At 34.0% G+C, this 23,102-nt stretch overlaps 1 protein-coding gene across 1 annotated transcript in view; it reads right to left on the reverse strand.

Annotated features, from left to right (window-relative positions):
* CCDC178 (coiled-coil domain containing 178) overlaps positions 1-23,102 on the reverse strand; it is a 452,087-nt gene that overhangs the window by 365,286 nt on the left and 63,699 nt on the right. The window contains exons 7-9 of the mRNA XM_063077500.1: positions 15,068-15,288; positions 12,491-12,633; positions 2,063-2,216 (exon numbers count right to left, since the gene is read on the reverse strand). Of these exons, the coding sequence (XP_062933570.1) occupies positions 2,063-2,216; positions 12,491-12,633; positions 15,068-15,288 (518 nt within the window). The remainder of the gene's footprint in view (positions 1-2,062; positions 2,217-12,490; positions 12,634-15,067; positions 15,289-23,102) is intronic.

Here is a 23,102-nt window from a genome sequence, read left to right on the forward strand (position 1 = left end):
TTTATTTAACCTGAACTGTTTAATTAGGGTCTTTCCTGGCCCTCATTCAAACATGCATATTCAGAAGACGCACTCTGTTTGATGTTGTGAAATCAGAGGAAACTGTCACAATAATATAAAAAAAGGACTCAATGTATTATTTATTTCAAAGAGCAATTTCAAGATTGAGACAAGTAAGGGAAAGTGAAAAAAACAAATGGTTGATGAGAGGAATATTTTGCATTTGTAAATATTTCATTGCAAATGAAATAATTTCTTGTATATGTGACTTGAGCTTTTCATTCTTATGGAATTTTGAATGTGTCTGAAAGACTTAAAAATAAAATAAGATTACACCTGTTGAGGGTTAAGTATCAAAGCTTCTGCAAAAGGACTTTCCTCCCCAGTGTTTGTGAGCCTATAATAAATATACTACAGAGTCAAAAAAAAAAAAGTTCACTTTTATGAACTTACCAGAATTACATTAAAAGTTAACTTTAAAGAACAACTTTAAAATTCAGTGAAGATGGAAGCATTAATTTGTCTAAGACTGATTACAGACTGGTTTTTCAAAGACAGAGTCTGCCTTCTAGAAAGTTCCAAGAAAACTGGTTGAGGTCCAGGTTAGAAAAACTACCTAAATAAATGTAGAGATAGATCATGGGTATGTTTAGAGATTTCTATCATAATAATTTTTTTTCTCCCCCAAGTAATCCATGAATAAATGCAGTTCCAACAATAATTCCAAAAAAATTTCTGAAGATAATAAACAAAATAATGCTGAAATTTACATGGAAGGGCAAGGATCAAGAATAGCCTAGAATTTATGAAGGAATATAAGATTTGGAGGATTCACCATAATAGATAATCAAAATTTATAAGGGATTTTGTAATGTAAACATGGAGTGTTGAGGTAAAGATTGCCTAGTAGACCAAAGTAAAAGTGAATAGAAAAAGAGATCCACACAGATCTGGAAGCCTAAGATGTGAGAGACATAGCACTGAGTATTAATATACAGAGAAAGACACATCAGTAAATTGTATTGTAACAATTGTTTTGTTTATTAGGAAAAAAATAAATGTAATCTCACTTCACATGGTATCCATAAATTAATTTCATATTGATTATGCTTCACATCTGGCAAGTGAATTATGCATTCCAAAATTTTAGAAATAGTTTATTACTTCTAAACTTGTAAATAGAAGATAGAATAAGGAGGGGGAAAAAACCCTCAATTTTGAACATTGCAAACAGTTTCATCCAGAAGTATCATGTAAATATGAAAAACAGAATTCAAAAATATTTAGAATGAAATGTCAGAGAATATTTTTATGACGTCCAGGTAGGAAAAAATTCTTAAACAAGTTCAGAAAAGTAAAAAACTCAAAGTATTTCTAATTTATACTGCATTAAATTGGAAACTTTTCTTCATCAGAACTTACCATAAAGAAATGAAAGGAGACTGGGTGAAGATATTTTTAACATATGCAACTCCAAATTGTTTAGTATCCATAATACATAACAAATTCTTACAAATTAGCAAAGAGACAAATGTCACTCAATATGTGGGGGAAAATCATGAACAGCTTTTTCACAGAAAAGGAAATACAAATGACCCCTCCAAAGTCATTAAAATATGTTCAATCCTATTAATAACTATGAATTAATAAACAAACCATAATGAGATACAATTAAAAAGCCTTATAGTAGAAAGTGGCAAAAGAACACCTTTTTTGACTTTTTTTTTTTTTTTGATACCTGGTGTGTACAGAGATTGAACCCTGTACCTTGGTGTTTATCAGCACAGCATTCTACCCAACTGAGCTAACTGGTTAGCTCCCAAAGAACGTATTTTTAGCTCTAGGTAGGAATGCAAATTGGCAAAGGAATTTGTAGATTATTTCCTTTTACCATACTATCATTTCTTTCTACTGTCTTATTATTTCCTTTTACTATAGTGAATATAGAAAACCAATATAGACAGAAAATTGACTAAATACTACTTAATTATTGACAGAGAGTTTTACTAGTCATAGCTCAAAACTATAATCAGTATTTCATTTTAAAGCATGAAAAACTCACTGTTCTTGATAAACTAGATAATTCTTTTGATGATGACCTTGTTTCCTTCAAGACTTCAGTCACTGCCACTTCATTCTCCTCAATAGTAACATGAATATTTTGTATTGATGAAACATAGTGAAGATATAGATCTTTAAGATTTTCTATCTCTCTCCTAAGAGAAAAACACAGTTGATTTTACCTACATTGAAAAGAAAATTATATTTTAAATTATATTTAAATTGGCTTCTGACTTAATAGGATGAATCAATGGAATTTATCTATTCCTAAAATTTCTCCCATCCCAAGGCAACTCCCCAATTTTTAACAGGTACCATTTAGATATTAAGTAAATAGTGATTAAAAAATTCACCAGTAGTATGTCTGTTTCCAAGGGAAAGGAATGAAGAGAAAAATGATTTATATATGATTTAAAATAAAACTTTTTATTTGGATTACAGAGATGAAAGACAGAAAAAAAAAAGATAAGAGAAGTGAAAATATCAAAGTTATTACAGCCCTCAGTCTTATAGGTAAAATGGAGGAAACTGCAGCTTAGAAAAACAAGCAGTTAATTTAAAGAGAAGCAAAGCTGACTCTCGGTATTGGTGAGTTCCTGCATCCATAGGTTCAACCAATTGCAAACTAAAAATATTTGGAAAAATAATTGCATGTGTACTGAACATGTACAGAATATTTTTTCTTGTAGTTATTCCCTAAACAATAAAATGTAGCAACTATTTACATAGCATTTACATTGTATTAGGTATTATAAGTAATCTAGAGATGATTTAAAGTATGCAAGAGAATGCACATATGTTTTACACAAATACTACAGCATTTTATGAGAGAGTTGAGCATCTATGAATTTTGGTATCCATGACAGGTCGTGGGACCAATTCCCAGATACCAAGGACTGTAACTGCCTTGGGGTTCTTTGTTCCCATATGATTCTCCAGAAAGAAGACTAGTGCTACTCCAGACCAGTGAAACACATCACATAATCCACTATCTGTATGTGTGTACAGATGTTGCTTGTATTTCTTCCTTGTCTTTTTTATTTTTTTATTTTTGGCAGCTGGCAGGTTCAGGGAACTGAACCCTTAATCTTGGTGTTACAAGGCTGCACTCTAACCAACTGAGCTAACCAGCCAGCCCCTTATCTGGTAAGTAGAAAACACATTCCAAATATAGAGGTTTCTTTAGAAAGGGTATGGTAGTTTAAAGCAGAAGAAAGCACAGTGAGAAAATGATAAAATTACCATTTTTATAAAATATCAGCAAGTAATACAGATAATCCCAATTTTTTTGATGCCATAAGCAAAATACTAAACTGGAAGACGTATTTGAAACCCATAAATGAGATCAAAAAGTAAATCATTTGTATGTAATAAAATCCTACAAATTAATATGAAATAGAAATATTATCCAATAGATAAAAGTGCAGAGAACATAAACAAAATTCACAAGCAAATAAATGTCAATTGCCAATAAACAGATGATGTGCTTATTGAATTGGCCCACATTCTCATGCACCAACCCTGATATCAGAAGTAAAGTCAAATGAAACTGATAGATACAAGCTCACTTCAGAAATGAAAATTAAAGCAACAAACAAATAGGCAAAACCAAGATTCTTCTTTACCCTTCTGTATCTCTGGAGTACAGGCTTACCTATCACAATTCTAAAAGCCAGGTACGCAATGAGAGGTGAAAAGCCTCAGCATTCAAAAGGTATGAGTTTCGTTAAGTTACACGCTTTTGAAATTAATTTTCTTCTCTCAATGGTATCCATTACCTTCAGTCTAAAGAATAAACTATAGACTTTTGCCTGAGGGGTGAACAATTGCCCAATGTCATGCATCGTGGGGGCTAAGTACTATTATAGTTGTCCTCTTATCCTGATTTTCTGATGAAGTTGATGCCACTAATTTCTCAGTGTCCTGAGGATTTTTCAGAGTAAAGCTTGTTACTATGCTTGTCCCCACCGGTAGTTTAAATTTCATCATTCTTGTATCTGCTAAATCAGAATAAATTTATAATAATAAAATGAAAAGAGTAACTACCTACAGTTAAAACTAGTTAAGACTTACTTTACAAGAGCAGCAATCTAGAAAATGTAGTATTGGCAGAGGAATAGATACATAGATCAATGGAAGAGAATACAGAACCCAGAAATAGACCTACACAAAAATGCCCAACATATTTTTGACAATGTTTCAAAAACAAATCAATGGAAGCAATTTAACACATGGTGCTGGAAAAATTGGATATATATATATAGGCTAAAAAAAAAAAAAAGAACTTTAAATCCACACTTCATACATGATTTAATTAAAAACTGGTTCATATATCTAAATCTAAAGTATAAAACCAGAATATTTTAAGAAAACATAGGAAAAAATCGTTATTATTTAAGGTTATGGTAAGAATTCTTATGCATGACATCAAACACATGATCCATAAAAGAAAAAATTAACAAATTGACATTCACCGAAATTAAAGTCTTTTGCACTGTAAAATACCCTCATAAGGGGACCAAAAGGTAAGCCTTTTCAAAAACATAGATGTTTGCAAGTTACGTATTTGATAAAAAAACTTGTATCCTGAATATACAAAGAATTATCTATACTCAACCATAAGAAAACAAACAATTCAATTGGAAAGTTGGCAAAACACTTGATCAGATACTTCACAAAAGAGATAATTTGATAACAAATATGCACATGAAAAGATATTCAACATAATTGGCCATTAGGGAAATGCAAATTAAAACCATAATGAGATATCACTACAAATCTACTAGAATAGCAGAAATAAGAAAAAAATATATTGATCTGTTGTAAATAAACTGGATCTCTCGTACATTGTTTGTGTAAATGCAAAATGGTATAGCCTCTCTGGAAAACAGTTTGACAATTTCTTATAAAACTAAATTTACGCTTAACATACATCTCAGCAATCACAGTCTTAGATATTTATTCCAGAGAAATAAGAACTTATTTTCACACAAAAACTTCTCCATGAATATCCATAGCAACTTTATTCATAATAGGAATGAACTGGAAGCAAACTAAATGTCCCTCAAAGGCTGAATGGTTAAACAAGCTCTTACACAGCCACACAATGGAATCCCACTCAGTAATAAAAAGAATGAACTCTTGATACTTCTAACAACCTGGATTGATCTCAAAGGCATTATGCTTAATGAAAAAAAAAGCCAAAATCAAAAGTTTACATTCTGTATGATTTCATTTACATAACACTCTCAAAATGACAAAACTTTGGAGATTAAAGGATTAGTGGTTGTCAGGAGAAAGAAAAAGGGCGGGGGTCAGGAGGGATGAAACTGTTCTATATTTTGATTGTAGTGGTGGCTATAGAATCTAAACATGGAATGAAACTGCATATAACTTCACACACACACACACATAAATGAGTGCATGTACAAATATGGTGAAAACTGAATAAGGCCTATGCCAATTTTCTGGTTTTGATAATGTGCAATGGTTCTATTCTATTGATGCTTCCATTGGGAGAAACTGGGAGAAGGCTACATAGGACTCTATATATAGACTCCTGTGAGTCTGTAACTATTTACAAAGAAAAAGAAAAAGAAAACCTTAGATAAAATGCACCTGCATAACTGATCAAGACTGACATAAGAAAAAGAAAATATGAATGCATTGTATCTATTAAAGAGAACTATCTGTAGTTAATCAACTTCCCTCCGCCAAATACACACACAAATTCAGGCACAGATGGCTTTGCTAGTGAAAATAGTCCAAACAGTTAAAGAAGAAATACTACCCATTTTATATAAATTTCACAAAAAATGTAAAGATCAACATTTAATAAGGCAAGCATAAACATGATAAAATGTGGCAAGAAAAAAAATTGCATAACATTAGCTTTCATGATCATAAACAGAAAAAAATTTTAAACTAAAGATTAGCAAATTTAATCAGAGATATATCCAGAAGACAACACATCTTGACCAAGTGGGATTTATTCCAGGAATGACACATTTCTCTAACATTTGAAAATCAATTTCATTCACCTCCTCAACAGAATAAAGGAGCAAAAGTACTATCAGTTCAATAAATGTAACAGAAAATTGATAAAATTCAAAACTCATTTATAAATTTTAGTAAGGCCAACTAAGAATAAAAGAGAAATTTAATTAATATGATGAACAATATATGCAGAAGACCTACATCTATCATCATAATGAATGGTGAAATATTAAACTGCTTTCCACCGAGATAGTAAAGACATGAATGTTTGTCATTAGTGCTTTCATTCAATATTTAACTTACTTATCCAGAGATACAAGACAAGAAAAAGAAATAAGAGATAAATATTGGAAAGGAAAATATTATTGACATTATTTTCAGATGATAAGATTGTGTATGTAAAACATCCAAAAGAATTTGTAATTAAAATATGTAAATCAGTAGGGCCACTGAATATAAGACAAATATATAAAAATCTGAGTTTCTGTATATAGTAGTGTGGTAGACTGAAAAATGGCCGCCCAGAAGATACTACACAATAATTCTTGGAACCTGAGAGAATTATCTTAGATGGCAAATAAAAGGGGTGGGGGTGTCTTTGCGGATGTTAAGAATTTTGAGATTGAGAAACTATCCTGGATTATCTAGGTGGGCACTATATGCAATTGCATGCATCCTTATAAGAGGAAGGCAGAGGGAGATTTTACAACATACTCAGAGGAGAAGGTGATGTGAAAATGAAGCACAGAGAGATTTGAAGATGTTAGCCTTGAAGATTGAAGTGATGTGACCACAAGTCAAGAAAACTTGGCAGCCAATATAAGATGGAAGAAGGAACAGATTCTCCTCTAACACCTACATGGTAGTGTACCCTTGTTGACACCTTTATTTCAGCCCACTGGTACTGACTTCAGACATGGCCTCCAAAACTGTGAGAAAATAAAATTTTATTGGTTTAAGCCACCAAGTTTGTGTTCATTTGCTATAGCAGATACAGGAAACTAATACAAATAGCAATAAACAATTATAAAATAAAATAACAAATAATGCAAGGTCACTCAAAACTCTAGCAGTTATTTTTTATGGAAACTGATAAGCTGATTCTATAAGTTACATGGGAATAAAATAGCAAAGACAATTGTAAAGAAAAACAATGAAGTTTCATGGTTTACATCACCCGGTTACAAGATTTGGTATAGAGCAATATTAACTAAGTAAGGCTGGTATTGGTGCAGAGATAAACCCCCAAATAAATATAGATTAATGATAGGTAGGTAGGTAGATAGACAGACAGAAAAGATATTAGAATATTTTCATAGCCTTGACACAGTCAAATTAGAAAAAAATTATTCTAGGAAAATCACTAACTGTCATAAAATAAAACTGATAAATTGAACGTCACTAAAATTAATAAATTTTATATCCCCCCAAAAATACATGATTGAAGGAAAGAAAAATCAAGACACAGATTTGGAGAAGATATTTATAACACAGATACCCAAGAGAGGACTTATATTGAAAATACATGAATCAATCCATAAGAAAATAAGAACAAATCCATAAGAAAATAAGTATAACATAGCAAAAAGAAAAAAAAAAGGCATAAGTTTTCATGGCATGTCATGAGGACACCCAAGTGGCTAATAAATAATACAAAGAGTTTGATATCATTACCATTCAGGTAAATGCAAATTAAAACATTAATGAGACACCACTACACTCAAGGAGACTGGCAATATGAAGCGTTGGTGAGCTTACACAGCACCTGGAACTGCCATGTATTGCTGATAAACATGTAATATGGTACAACTATTTCGGAAAGAAATTTGGCAGTTTTTTCCTAAACCTAAACATATGCCTATATTAAGATGCTACAACCCCGTTCTTGATATACATCCAAAAGAAATTAGTACCTATGACCACAGAAAAGAATGGTTCCAGAGAATTCATAGCAGACTTATTCATGAAAGTCGCAAAGAAGAAATAATCCAAATGTCCACTAATAGAAAAATGGCTAAAAAATTATGGCATATTTATACTATAGAATACTTCACAGTGATAAATAAAGAACAATTTTCCGATACATGAGAAAACATGGATGAATATAATAAATATGTCAACTGAAAAGAGGACAGACACCAAAGTATACATTTTGTGTTTCCATTCATACAAAATTCAAGAACAGGCAAAACTAACCTATGGTGATAGAAATCAGAATCGTGATTACCCTTTTGAGTGGGAAAAACAAGAAAAACATCCAGCATGCTGGAACATTTCTATATCTTAACCTGAGTCATGGTTATACAAGTGTATATATATTTAAAAATTCACTAGTTTCTACACTTAATATCAGTGCACATAATCACTTTTCTATATGTATGTTAAATCTCAATAAATTAAAAAATATTGGGAGACAACTAAAAATATCTTTAGAATTTTATTTAATAAATAAATTAATGACTCCCTTAATGCTTCTCATAAAACTACTGGAAGATATGCTTGAGAAGAAAGTCAACACAAAGGAAGTTATATAGTATAATAAATAATGGTGAGTATAGGAACTAATAAAAATATTCCTTTATGTTTAATTAAATATTAGTTATAAAAACCACCAACTAAATTTTATATTCAAAATTGAGAAGGAAAACCTCTAGAAATCTTTACAAGATGGATAATGTACTAAGATCTGTTCTGTGCTGTATGAAAGGATGGTGTAACAGTGTATATAGAGAGAGATAAATAATTAAAATTTAAAAAGAGAGAGAAACAATTGATAGCTTCAGGATATGCAAAGCAAGAAAAAGAGTGTGGAACACTGAGGGCATTAATGGTTCCAATTTTTCACTCCTAACTGTATGCACTCCCTTTGCCATGTAACTTTGTAAGGCCTTTTAACTCAGCCTTTGGGTTCAGCCATTTGACTTGTCCTTGCCATTTGGATTTTAGTAGATGGGATATAAGCAGAGGCTCATGAAGTTCATTTGTGATTCTGCTTTCTCACTCTACTCCTCCCTTATTAACACAAGAACAAGAAAGTGAATTGGAGAAACATGACATATAGCTGAATCTCCCCAGTTATCTCAGCTGAGGATTTCCTACATTTGCAGCAAGCCAGAAACCCAACAATAACAATAATAAATAAAATGGGGTAATTACATCTACTAAGAAAATAATAATCCAATTTATATAAAAGCACAGAAATTAGTTATATGAGAACTGCAAGAGATCTACCTAAAATAAAACCAAACAGAAAAATTGTAACTAAAGAAATAAAATAAGATGTGCCATTCTACAATAAGATGTGAAATTCTAATTAGGAGAAATCTTTTGGAATATCAATGCCAAACAAAAATATACTTTGAAGAATGAAAATATTAAAGGGATTGAAAATATGTGTGTATATTTACATGAATATATATGTGTGTGTGTGTGTGTGTGTGTGTGTGTGTATATACATACACACACAACCACTATGAAGGTAGAAAAATTAACCCATGCACTTAATATAGCCCAGAATATATAAAGTGAGCCTGAACAGAATTATGAAAATAAATTGACTAGTATAAAACATATATCTGTCTGTTAGAAAACAATAGATCAAGCAGACCAAAATAAGTAGGAATAGTGAAAATTTGAACAATAAACATTTTTGATAACACACCTACCACACACACCATATCACAAACACATACCATACATATAAAACTATGTCCTAACCCAATGAAAATACATATTCTTCTCGAGTATTCATTAATCTTTATAAAAATTGACTATTTATTATATCACAAATGACATCTTAATAAATTATTTAAAAAATCAATATTCCTCAGAAAATGGTCTTTGGACAGATGCTTAATATCTTTTTAAAAAATACATAAATAAAAGTTAAGCTTGATATATCTTCAGAGAGTAGAAAACCATTTACAATGACCTAGCACAATTAAAAATGATCCCCAAAATAACTTTTAGAAATAAAAACCACCAATAAAATTTTAAGGCTCAGAAGATAGGTTAAATGGTAAATTAGCCTATTAGTACGCATCTTCAGAGAAGTAGATATCAAGAAAGGATTAAAAGTTCAAAGATTTTTTTTAGGAAAAATGCCTGTGTGAGAGAAAATTGGGAGGAAGCAGTAGTGAGGAAATACTGCCAGCCTTGAGTGCAAGTCTGCCCCAGAGTAAAGAAGATAGAGAAAAGCATGAACGGAAGCATCCTAGACTGCCATGCAGTCCACAGGATGTTTGAAAAATCCACTGGGAGTCCTCAGGCAAAGATGGCCAATAGAGGATCCCATATCTCCAAGAAACATGTGTGCCTAGTATCCCTACAGCAATCATTCATCAGCTGAGAACAGCCCACTGGAAGTAAGTTCAAAGCAAAAAGCAGTGATGTATTTCAGAAAGTAGCGGCAGCAACCTGTACTGCAGTTGAGAATAGCCCACTGGAAGTATGTTCAAGGCAAAAAGCAGTGATGTATTTCACAGTGTAGCAGCCGCAGCCTGTACTGGTTATCCTTTGCTGCATAAGAAACTACAACAAAATTTAGCTGCTAGAACCATCAATATTTATCATTTAACAGTTTCTGTGTTCTAGATTAGCTGAGTTCTCAGGATACAGGTCTTTCATGAGGCTTTAGTTATCTTCAAGGGTTGGTTGGGAAAGACCTTCTTCCTAACACACTCCAAACAGTCCTGCTCACACACTCCCGGTGTGCAGTTTGATCTAGAGGGTTGCTGCACTGAGTCCTGAATTGGTTCCTTGCTATATGGGCCTCTCCAGAGAGCATCTCAAAACATGGCAGTTCGATTCACCACAGCAAATAAGCAAGAAGGCAGGAAAGAGAATGCTAGCAAGACAAACATCACAGTTTTTGCAAGCTAATTATAAAAATGGCATATTATTACTTTTGCCATATTCTATTCATTAGAAACAACTGACTGGGTCTAGCCTACATGCAAGGGGAAGGAATTTTACAAGACTGTGGATATCAGGAAGCAGAAGCAGAGATCCTTGGAAGCTACTATGTACAACGCTGCTAACCACAGAGCCCTGTGGTCAATTATATTTTTCATAGTTGATGGTCTGTGAGGTGCACCCACATGGCCTTTACATTAGACCCAGATCTTTTAAAAGTACAGATTCTCATTCAGTAGGTCTGACTGAGCTTGAGATTCTGCATTTTGAAAAACTACCTAGATAATGTTGATACTGCTGTACAAAGATTAACCTCCATAGTTACTAAACTTAATCTAATGAAACAGTAAAGAGTAATACACTCAAGAAGTAAAGAATAAATGTTATTTTTATTACACAAGGAATATTTACCTAAAAAACAAAAAATGAAAACAAAAATCATGTCACTGAGCCATCAATTAAGACTCAAAAATTTTCAGTGTTGAAACTGTATAATGTCCCCTGACCAAAATACAATTCAGCTGGAAAGCAATAATAAAAAAAATTAGAAATGCATCATAAAAGTTAAAAAATATATATTTCTTAATAATCAATAGATCCAAGAAGAAATGATGGGAATTAGAAATTATACATGATTGAATGATAATGAAAATACAAGAAATCAGGTGACTTATAAAAGATACTTATTTGTTAGATAATGTTTAGCACACTTTGAAATATAGATACCTTAACAAATGGATATTATATAGATTTTAGGATTTTATAAATTGTGTTCATTTTGCTTATATTTATTTGATTCTGGCTTCATAAGGAATATGAATTTTCCTATATTAAATCATTGATAAACTAGAATAAATAAAAGTTTTATCACATCAGACAGAACCATAAAGAATTTAAAGCCAAAGAAAGGAACTGGAAAAATATAGAAAATACAAACACATCAGAAACAAATGTAAGAATAAAACCCTCAATTAATAATATGCAAAATATTATTAATTTATATATTTTTAATATTTCATTTTATTAATAAAATAAATGCAAGTTAAAGTAATTAGATGCTATCTTTATAATTAATACATTGATATACAATTTATTTTTAATAATATCCCATGCTGGAAATTATTTTTTAAATAGTCACTTTTGAACATAGATAATAGGGATATAGAAGCATACTTCAAAAAGTTTGTGAAAAAATGGAATTAAAAGATAATACAAATCCTTCCATAAATTTTTGAAGACACTTCTTATTGTTATACCATATCCTTAGGCAATTTGGCAGTATATATAAAGAGTCTTAAAAATGACACAAAAATATACTGCTTTAGGAAATTATACATACATAAATTTACACAAATAAAATATACATATTTTATTTTTATATAAACTTGGTGATAAGATAGATATGGTTGATTAAAAGTCTTTTGTCTTTACCTCAGCTTTTAATACAGAAATAAATATTACATTTTTAATTAATAATTTATTTCTAAGAGCAATAGTAGTATTTGTGAAAAAATCTTACTTGTAGGACTTTATGTTCATTTCATCATTGCAAATACCTTCTTCCATTTCTTCCTTAATCTGTTTAGTCTTTAATTTGATATTTTCAAGCTTTTCTAGAGCTTCTTCAAGTTCCCCATGAACTTGTCTGTATAGGTCCATTACCTAGAAATGAAAAATATTTTTGCTAATATATGCACTTAATGGTTAATTAAAGGAAAGAACTTTAACTTAAAGAGTTTTGATTTAGATAAAAAGTTATTTACACATGTTTTCCCCATATATACTCTATTTTTTAGTATGTGGAGTTTCAGGTTTCCTTTACCCAGATAGACATCAATGCTGGGGATGTATAAAAGTTATTGAAGAAAATAACTTCAATGTCCAAGTCAACATGTCCAAAATGAAATCATTATCATTTCACCAATAAAAAGCTACTACTCTTCATTATATTTATTGTTCAAATAATACTTCATTGTAGGAAAAACTCAGATTACAAAGAATATAAATAAAGATCACCTATACTCCCTTCAACTGGGATAGGAATAACCATTACTATCTTCATGCGATGGTCCAAAATATACAATTTTCACTGTTTTTATGACCTAACAATCATTATACTCATTCTCCTCTCTCTCTCCATCTCTCCCTTCTCTATCTCTCTTCTGTCTCCTTACCTCTCTATAATCTGTTTCACTCTAAATCCACCAATTTAAATGTTAATCTCATCCAAAAAACACCTTCACTGAAATGTCTAGACTAACGTTTGACCAAATATCTGGGCACCCTGGCCCCACCAGGTTGACACATAAAATTATCCATGATAGTGGCCCTGATAGGATCTACACAAAAGATGCTATTTCCTTCATCTGCTGGAATAAATTCTCTTGCTTTACTTCCATTCCCAAGCCTTGTCTTCCAGCTGCCCAACAATTCTGCCTTCCCCCACCAACAACACACCCAAGTCCACCATCAGAAAAAAACACATTAAAACAACACAAGGTTAAACACATATGGACAAATTTTTAAAGTATGAGAACTAAAATGTTGACAAAATTGTGAGGTGTGCCAGTTAGAATTGGGTTTGGCTGTAAATAACAGAAATAAGCCACATAAGTTGCTTAAACAAGATTACAGTTTACTTTTCTCTCACAGAAATGGATCCAAATCTCCTTTTGCCTGTCTATTCAGCCATCCTGAATACTGGCTTCCATTTCCAAGATTGCTTCATGCGGTAAAGTGGAAATTAGAACCGCAGCTATCATACCTAGGTTTCCGGAAGTTTAGAAAATAGCTAACTGGAGAAGGGTGCTACTTCTGGCTGAGTCAGTCCATTTCAAAGGGCATTCCTATGAGGTACCATGAGAAAAGGGAAATTGGGAAATATCTTTTAGCCTGACACATTGCCATCCAATTCTATAGAGGGGTATTCATCATAGAATGATAATCCCTTTTAAGTTTATATTTGTATAAGGGTGTATTACTAAGAAAAAAGGGTAATACTAGCATTCTTGTCCACAGTGGAGAAAGGAGAAGTCTCCAGCACTGCTACTACTCCAGTAGCATAAATAGTTAGAGGCGCTTTGGAAAGTAACTTGGTATTATCTAATAAAATTGAAAATGTGTATAACCTATGACACAGTAAATACTCCAATAGGTATATATCTAAGAAAAATCACAAGCACATACAGAGGAACAGTTTCATGGGTGATTATTGTTTACAGTGAAGTCAACAGTTTTGTCGCCAAATATTGGAAACAACTCAGGTGACGAACAGAAGAGAAAATGAAAAATAATAAATTGTGAGATATTTATTTGATGGAGCATGGCAAGTAAAATGAATGAACTAGATCTCCATATATCAACAGTAGCTTGACTAAATTAAGACAACGTCAGATTAAAAAACAAGTTACACAAAGTTATACATTTTAGGTATTATTTGTGTAATTTTAAAAAGGACCATGCATTGTTCAACATAAACATATATAAAATTTTTACAAATTTTGCTTAGAAACATGAAATTTATGGTAAAGGCTGTCTTTGGTGAAGCAGGGAGAAAAATGGAACTACTGAGGGAAACAGGAGACATTTAACAACTTCTTACTTTCTTTAAAATGATCAAAAACAAATGAGATACAAATTTAAAGTTGTTAATTTTGTGACAGGTATAAATAAATTATTTTTATGTGGTATGATCTCACAACAGGAGAACTAAATGTTAATCAATATTTAAAAAGACTTTACCTCATTTATATATTATCATCAATAATGAAATTGACTGATATACCCTACCTGCATTCTCCTTCAGTTAAATGACAGTTTTAAAAACACCAGGCTGTTTTAAATCCCCAAAATTTTATTAGTAGGTTGACTAAACATTATTTATACTCCTAAATGTAAAGGTAAGGGAAGAAGACATTGTTAAAATGAATATCAATAGTTTGTGGAGTGTATAGTTTAATAAATCCTCTGGGAGATAAATAGCAGGTCAATTTCAGTGAAAATAAAACATTTTAAAGTATGTTAATTTCCTATGGTTGAGACATTTTTACATAACTAGGTAACTTGTTAATGCATATCCATTCACTTATTTATTTACCTCAGTTTTTTTTTGATACAGTTCCTTCAGAACTTCAAGTTCCTGGTTCCTCTTTGAGTCCAGTAGAGGGCCATGTTTCTGCATGTAGTCTACGTCTGCTTGAATCTTTGCATTAGCTTCTTCTAACTTTCTCTTTTGGCCTTCTATTTGTTCTAGTTGACTAACTTTATCTTCAAGATGCCATCGTAATTCTACAATATCTCTCAGATAGGCCTCGTGTTCTAGACACAGAATGATAAGGACAAAAGAAAATCTGATTTAAAAACAAAAGGTCCAAAAGGAAATCTCTGATAATAAATAAATATGAAATATTTTAGTTACAGAAAACACTTGTTTGTGAACCTTTCTAAATCTAAAATAAGAGCTATTATAAAATGTATTGCTTTTCTTCATCATCAAAAGGATTAAAATATATGTTTTATAAGTTAATTATTTTAGTACAGATCCCAGTTACTATGATCAATGTATATACTGATTAACATATAAAATCACTCTATGTAACTGCTTCAAAATGAGAAAAACTGCAAGAGTAGAAGTTAAATGATGAAGTAGGAGTTACAAATAGCAGAATGGAAAAAGCAAAAATAATTATTTTCTGATAATGGAATTATAACAAAACACAAAAAATCAACTGAAAATTATTACAAATAAGATAGTTCATATAAAATTAATATAAAAGGTAATGTTTATCTATATAAAGAATATGTTGAAAACAAGATAATCTCATGAGAGCAAAACTAAAACCTAAAATAAACTGCACAAATTCAGTAATAAACCTAACATGAACTGGGGCTCCTGTAGTAAGAAAACAACAAAATGCTATGAAATAACTCAAAAGTGGGTTTGAATAAATGGATAAAAACAATTTGTTCTGTATAACAATATTCAAAATTTTAAACATGGAAATTTCCTGCAATTAATTTGTAAATTTAATTAAATCCCAATCAACAGACCAGGACAATTTTAGAGAAATTAGATAAAAAGATTTCCTCATTATATAAAGTTTCTAACATTAAGCCAATCTTGCATTCTTGGAATAAAAGTAGGTTGGCTAGTTTTGGGGCTTTTTTTCATCTTTTTAAAATAAATTTCTTGATGGGATTTGATGCTGTCTTCACTTAGGATTTTTTGCATTTATACTTGTGATTTAGGCCTGTGATTTCCCATATTTGTACTGTGCTCATCTAATTTTTGTTTATAATTTATGCTAGTTTCTTACATCAGTTATTCTTTTTATTTCTTTTTTTCTAGGATTTTGTGGAAACTTGGAATTGCACATAAAGCCTTATGGCCCTAGTGTGTATGTGTGTATTTATTTTGCAGGGAAAGATTTTTTAGTTATCGAGTCAAAATCTTTCCTTTAATGACTATATGAATAGTTTGGCTATCTATTTATTCTTCAATCCATTTTTTGTGTGTGTGTATTTATTCAGTTTATCATAGTTTCAATAATACTGTAAGAAATTTGTTCTGAACATATTCATTAATATTAATTACTGCTACATCTCTATGTATTTTTATTCCTAATCTGACTCATTCATACATTCTCTGTGTTTTTGATTAACCTTGCCATTGGTTTCCCATTATTCTTTTCATTATTCTCTTTTTAACGAGTCAACATTTAGCTTTGCATACTTTCCATTATTTTACCATTTTGTTATTGGGTTTCTTCTTTTTTCTTTGTATTTATTTTGCTTTTGTTTTTCTAAATTCTAAATTCATATATTTAGATAACTAATTATGAATCCCTCTTTTTTTTATGTAACAAAAGCTATTGATTTCCCTTTAAATAATGACGTGGCTTTTTCTCAGACATGTGAAGATAATTTTAATGATAAAATTTTAAATGAAATATTTGTAAATATTTTCTAATTTCCTGGATATGTATTTGACATATCACCTTCTGACTTTGTTTACCCTCACTAACTAAACAGTAAAACATTTGTTTTAAGGAGTCAGCCATTATCTTGTTAAATCTTTTGTCACTTCCCATACATACTTTGGGCCATCTCTCCTTAAAAAAATGCTTAAAATTCTGCCCACTAAGGTGATTGGCCATCACCCTTCCCATATTGGGATTAGAATGCAGCAGCTCTCCAAACTGTATCAACATCTCATTCAAGTCTACTCATAAACCAGAACTACATTTTTTTCTCTTCCATTAGATGGTCATAGGGAAGAACACCTGGATCCATAAATATAGGTTATGGGAAAGACAAGGAATCTATAGAAACAGGCATAATGGGAATACCAAGGGAGTTGGAGTCACTAGTTTATTTGTGCCTTCAGATGCTTCTTGGGTATAATATATGTACACTTTGACTTTACAAGGGAACACTGCTATGCATATCCAGTTTAATAATTTGTAAGATCATATAGTACCCAATTCATGATAGAAAACATTTCTGGTTATCTTTTTTGATAGGGAAAAGAAAATCCAGGACCACAGTACAAAAGATATAAGTGGTGATGGGATAGATCTGTAGGAATAACCAGAAGATATCTAGAAAAAAGAGGACATCCTTAATTTTATAAAAAATTATTTAAGCTTATAACAAATATCATACTTAATGTTAAGGCTTTTAAGGAGATTAGAAGTTTTTCCTGTCTCATATGCTAGAGACTTTGAGAACCTAAAGACTATAAAAATATATAACTCTATACTTCATAAATAAATTCAAAAATTTTAGAGATTATATACTATGTATATTGTTATAAAGGCAGCCGATTCCTGAAAGCACATTACTTTTCACTAATATGTTTTAAAAAGAAATCTCTTAAAAAATACATATATAGTGGATTGAATTGTGTTCCCCCCAAAACCCACCGAAGCTTGAATTGTGTCCCCAAGTTTTATGTATTAGAAACTGAGCTCCCACTGTAACTGTTAAGAGGGTGGGAAATCCTATTATGGTAATTGAAAGTTGGAACCTTAAAGAGGTGATTAGATTGCAGGACCATGCCATAGGGAATGGATTAAAAATTGTGGTCAGGGGTGTGGTTCTGAGGGCTTTAAAAGAAGAGAGAACAGAGTCTGTCTCTCTCTCTGTTCTCTCTGCTCTGCCATTTTCTCAGTGTGATACTCTGTCGTCACTGAAGTCATCACCAAAGAAAGCCTTCACCAGTTGTGTTCCCAGGACTTTGGACTTCCAGCCTCTGCAACTGTAGGCAATGTATTTTTTTATTTAAATAAATTTCCCCCTTTTTCGAGATGGCGGTGGCTGCGGCGGTTGGCGCAGAGTAGCTGAGGTGGAAACGGTGGCCACTGGGCCTCATGCCACTGGCAAACTTGTGGACCTTCCTCTTGCCATCTCTTAAGGGAGGACCGCTGCTGGTGGCCGGTCATGGGGGCTGACCGCCACTTTGCCCTCGGCAGGAGAGGCTGCCTCATTTACAGGCAACAGCTTTGAAGTATGGAGCAGGAAAAGAAATGTTTTGTAGCTGCAAAAGTGAGTCTCTAAACAGGGAACACAGCGCCAGGGCTGCTGTGGATGCAGACAGGATCCTGGAGGCCGGGGCCGCGCTGAAGGCGGCCAGCTGCCCTATTCATGATTCGAGGTTTCAGGCCAGCATAAAAGAAGATTCCTGGGAGCGCCCGAGCCACTCAGCGGGACCGAGTGAGCATCCCGAGGTGGCGGGAACCAAGAACGGGAAGGCGACAAACCAGAGGCAGAGAGTGAGCACCCGACCTGGCACAGCCCTGTGAGTGACCCCTGGCCTGGCCCTGCTCGGGGACTGACGCCCATCCGGCTTCCACTTGCATCACCGGGCCACTCAGCGCCCCAGGGCTGCCTCCATTTTCTCAGGTGGTGGCAGCTCCGGCCCGGCTCGGCTCCTCACTGAGAATTCCCACTTGCTTGCCCTGGCGCAGGGCTTCCCGGGGCCTGTGGGCTGGCCTCCCTTCCCACTCCCTCCGCAGTTCTCTGGTGGGGCTGGTGGTGAGGGGCATCCCCAGCCAGTGTCGGGAGGGCAAGGAAGTACGGGCGGGGCCGACTGTCACTCCACCACACCCTGGACTCCGCCCCCGGTAAACTTCCTGTTACTGGGAGGCAGATACCATCTCTTCGGCCACCAGTTCGGAAAAACGTCTAACCAATTTCTGGTTGGGAATAGTGTGGTAGGAGAGTTCCCAAGTCCGCTTAAACCTGCCAGAGAGCTGTCTGCAGGTAGGCACTGGACTCGACCGGGCCGGGGGGATACAAAGGTGAACCGTGTGCTGCGGGCTCCTCCCCCGAGGAGCTCACGCTCTGGTGTGGGAGATAAGACAAGTACACAAATAACTGCGATACCAGGAGGAAGGTGATAAGTCCCAAGAAAGATCTACACAGTGCTACAAAGGCACCCAGAGTGACCGGTCGTCTGTGCCTAGCAGAAACCTGGTAGACTTCCTGGGCGAGGCAGTGCCGAGCAGGGTCTTGAAGGCCCAGCTGATAGACGACGGTTGCTGAAGACACGACCCAGCCCAGCACACTGCGCACAGAGCGGGGAGACGTGCGGCCAGGGAGGCGGAGACTCGACAGAAACCACATGCCCTGTGGGGTCGCCACTGCACAATCCAACAGCCCGGGCCAGAGCACACGGAACAGGGAGAAGCCCTGCACAGGAAGTGAAAGCTCAACAGAGATCACACACCCTGTGGTACGTGATCAGCAGAGTCCAATCTGACCAGAAAGGTGGCTCACCAGAGAGGCCCAAGACCCGAGGCAACCATACACACAAGGCACTAAAGGCCAACTGAGCAGTCATGGCGGTAGCCATACCAAATTGGCAACCACAGCAACATCTTAGTTAGTCAATAGTCTCAAACCGGTGGGCTGTGAAACCCCCTGCCACAATGAATAAACATCAAAAAAAAAGATACCAGAAAAACAAAAAATCAAGAAAGTACACCACCAAAAGTTAATAAATCTCAAACTCTAGATCCTATAGAACAAGAAGCCCTTGAAATGACTGACAAGGAATTTCGAGTGATAATTCTAAGGAAACTGAATGAGATACAAGAAAACTCAGCTAGACATCATGATGAAATGAGGAAAAGTATACAGGATCTGAAAGAGGAAATGTACAAGGAAATCGATGTCCTGAAAAAAAATGTAGCAGAACTTGCTGAACTGAAGAAGTTATTCAGCAAAATAAAAAACACAACGGAGAGTTTAACCAGCAGGCTTGTCGAAATTGAAGAGAGAACCTCTGAACTTGAAGATGGGCTGTTTGAAACAACACAAGCAGACAAAAGAAAGAAAAAAGAATCAAAGACATTGAAGAAAATCTGAGAGAGATATCAGACAACCTTAAGCGCTCAAATATCTGAGTCATGGGTATTCCAGAAGGGGAGGAAAATGGAGATTCCATTGAAAACATATTCAACAAAATAGTGGCAGAAAACTTCACAGGTATAGGAAAAATCACAGATCTTCAGATCCAGGAAGCTCAATGATCTCCAAACGTATTCAACCCAAAAAGGTCTTCTCCAAGACATGTTATAGTCAAATTGGCAAAACTCAGAGAAAAAGTGAGAATCTTAAAAGCTGCAAGAGAGAAGTGTCAAATCACCTATAAGGGAGCCCCAATCAGGCTAACATCAGACTTTTCATCACAAACCCTAAAAGCTAGAAAGGAATGGGATGATATATTCAAAATACTAAAAGACAAAGATTGCCAGCCAAGAGTACTTTACCCTGCAAGGCTATCCCTCTAAAATGAAGGGCAAATAGTATATTTCTCAGACAAACAAAAACTGCAGGAGTTCACTACCACACGACCACCCTTACAAGAAATCCACAAGGGAGTACTGGGTTTGGTTCCTGAAAAATAACTACCACTGTGATAAAAACCCAAGAAAAATCAAAACCCACTAGTATAATAAAAATGGCATTCATGAAGAGAAAACAAGCAAACAAAAACGCTATCTACAACCTAAGGAACCAACAAACACAGATACCAAACAGTAAATCAGAAAGCAAGGAACAAAAGACACCTAAGACAACCAAACAACCAATAAAATGCTAGGAATAAATCAACACCTTTCAATAACAACTCTTAATGTAAAAGGCTTAAAGTCCCCAATCAAAAGACACAGACTGTCTGACTGGATCAAAAAGGAGGACCCAACTATATGCTGCCTACAAGAGACCCACCTCACCCATATAGATTCACATAGACTAAGAGTGAAAGGATGGAAAAAGACTTACCATGCAAACAGATAAGAAAAACGAGCTGGAGTAGCTATTCTTATATCTGACAAAACAGACTTTAAACTAAAAACCATAAAAAGAGACAATGAGGGACACTACTTAATGATAAAAGGACTGATCCATCAAGAAGACATAACAAGCATAAATATGTATGACCCAATGTTGGAGCAGCCAGATTTATAAAACAAACCCTATTAGACCTAAAGAAGGAAATAGACACTAATACCATAATAGCAGGGGACCTGAAACCCCACTGTCAATATTAGACAGATCATCTAGGCAAAGAATCAGCAGAGAAACACAAGATCTAAACAAGACTCTAGACCAATTGGAATTGGCAGATATCTACAGAACATTCCATCCAACAACCTCAGAATATTCATTCTTCTCATCAGCACATGGATCATTCTCCAGGATAGATCTCATATTAGGTCACAAATCAAGTCTCAACAAATTCAAAAAAATTGGAATTATCCCATGTATCTTCTCAGACCACAATGGATTAAAACTAGAAATTAATAACAAACGAAACTCTGGAAACTATACAAACACATGGAAATTAAACAGCATTCTACTTAATGACATATGGGTCCAAGAAGAAATCAAGCACGAAATCAAAAAATTTATTGAAACTGATGAAAATAATGATAGATCATACCAAAACCAGTGGGATACTGCAAAAGCAGTATTAAGGGGGAAATTTATTGCATTAAATGCTCACCTCAGAAGAATGGAAAGATGGCAAGTGAACAGCCTAACACTTCACCTAAAAGAACTAGAAAAACAAGAACAATCCAAACCTAAAGTTAGCAGACGGAAAGAAATCATTAAGATCAGAGCAGAACTGAAAGAAATTGAAAACTAAAAAACAATTCAAAAGATCAATGAATCAAAAAGTTGGTTTTTTGAAAAGATAAATAAAATTGACAAACCATTAGCATGGCTAACAAAAAAAAAGAAGAGAGAAGACTCAAATAACAAAAATTAGAAATGAAAAAGGCGATATTACAACTGATTCATCTGAAATACAAGGAATCATTTGAGACTACTATAAACAACTATACGCCAATAAATTTGAAAATCTGGAGGAAATGGATAAATTTCTGGACACACACAAGCTCCCAAAACTGAACCGTGAAGACGTAGAAAATTTGAACAGACCAATAACAATAAAGGAGATTGAAGCTGTTATCAGAAGGCTCCCAAACAAAGAAAAGCCCAGGACCAGATGGATTCACAGCAGAATTTTACCAAACATTCAAAGAGGAATTGACACCGATTCTTTACAAACTATTCCAAAAGATTGAAACAGACGCAAACCTCCCAAACTCATTCTATGAAGCAAAAATCATCCTGATACCAAAACCAGGTAAAGATATAACCAAAAAAGAAAACTACAGGCCGATATCCTTGATGAATATAGATGCAAAAATCCTCACTAAAATACTAGCAAACAGAATACAGCAACACATACGTAAAATTATTCACCACGATCAAGTGGGATTCATTCCAGGGATGCAAGGTTGGTTCAACATACGCAAATCAATAAATGGGATACACCATATTAATAAAGTCAAACACAAGGACCATAAGATCATCTCTATAGATGCTGAAAAAGCATTTGATAAAGTTCAGCACTCATTCATGACAAAGACCGTCTATAAGTTAGGTATAGACGGAAAGTATCTCAACATAATTAAAGCCATATATGCCAAACCCACTGCCAATATGATCCTGAATGGGGAAAAGCTGAAAGCTTTTCCTTTAAGAACAGGAACTAGACAAGGATGCCCACTCTCACCACTCCTATTCAACATAGTGTTGGAAGTACTAGCCAGAGC

This window comes from Cynocephalus volans, chromosome 13, assembly GCF_027409185.1.
Source record: "Cynocephalus volans isolate mCynVol1 chromosome 13, mCynVol1.pri, whole genome shotgun sequence".
NCBI classification, from domain to species: domain Eukaryota; kingdom Metazoa; phylum Chordata; class Mammalia; order Dermoptera; family Cynocephalidae; genus Cynocephalus; species Cynocephalus volans.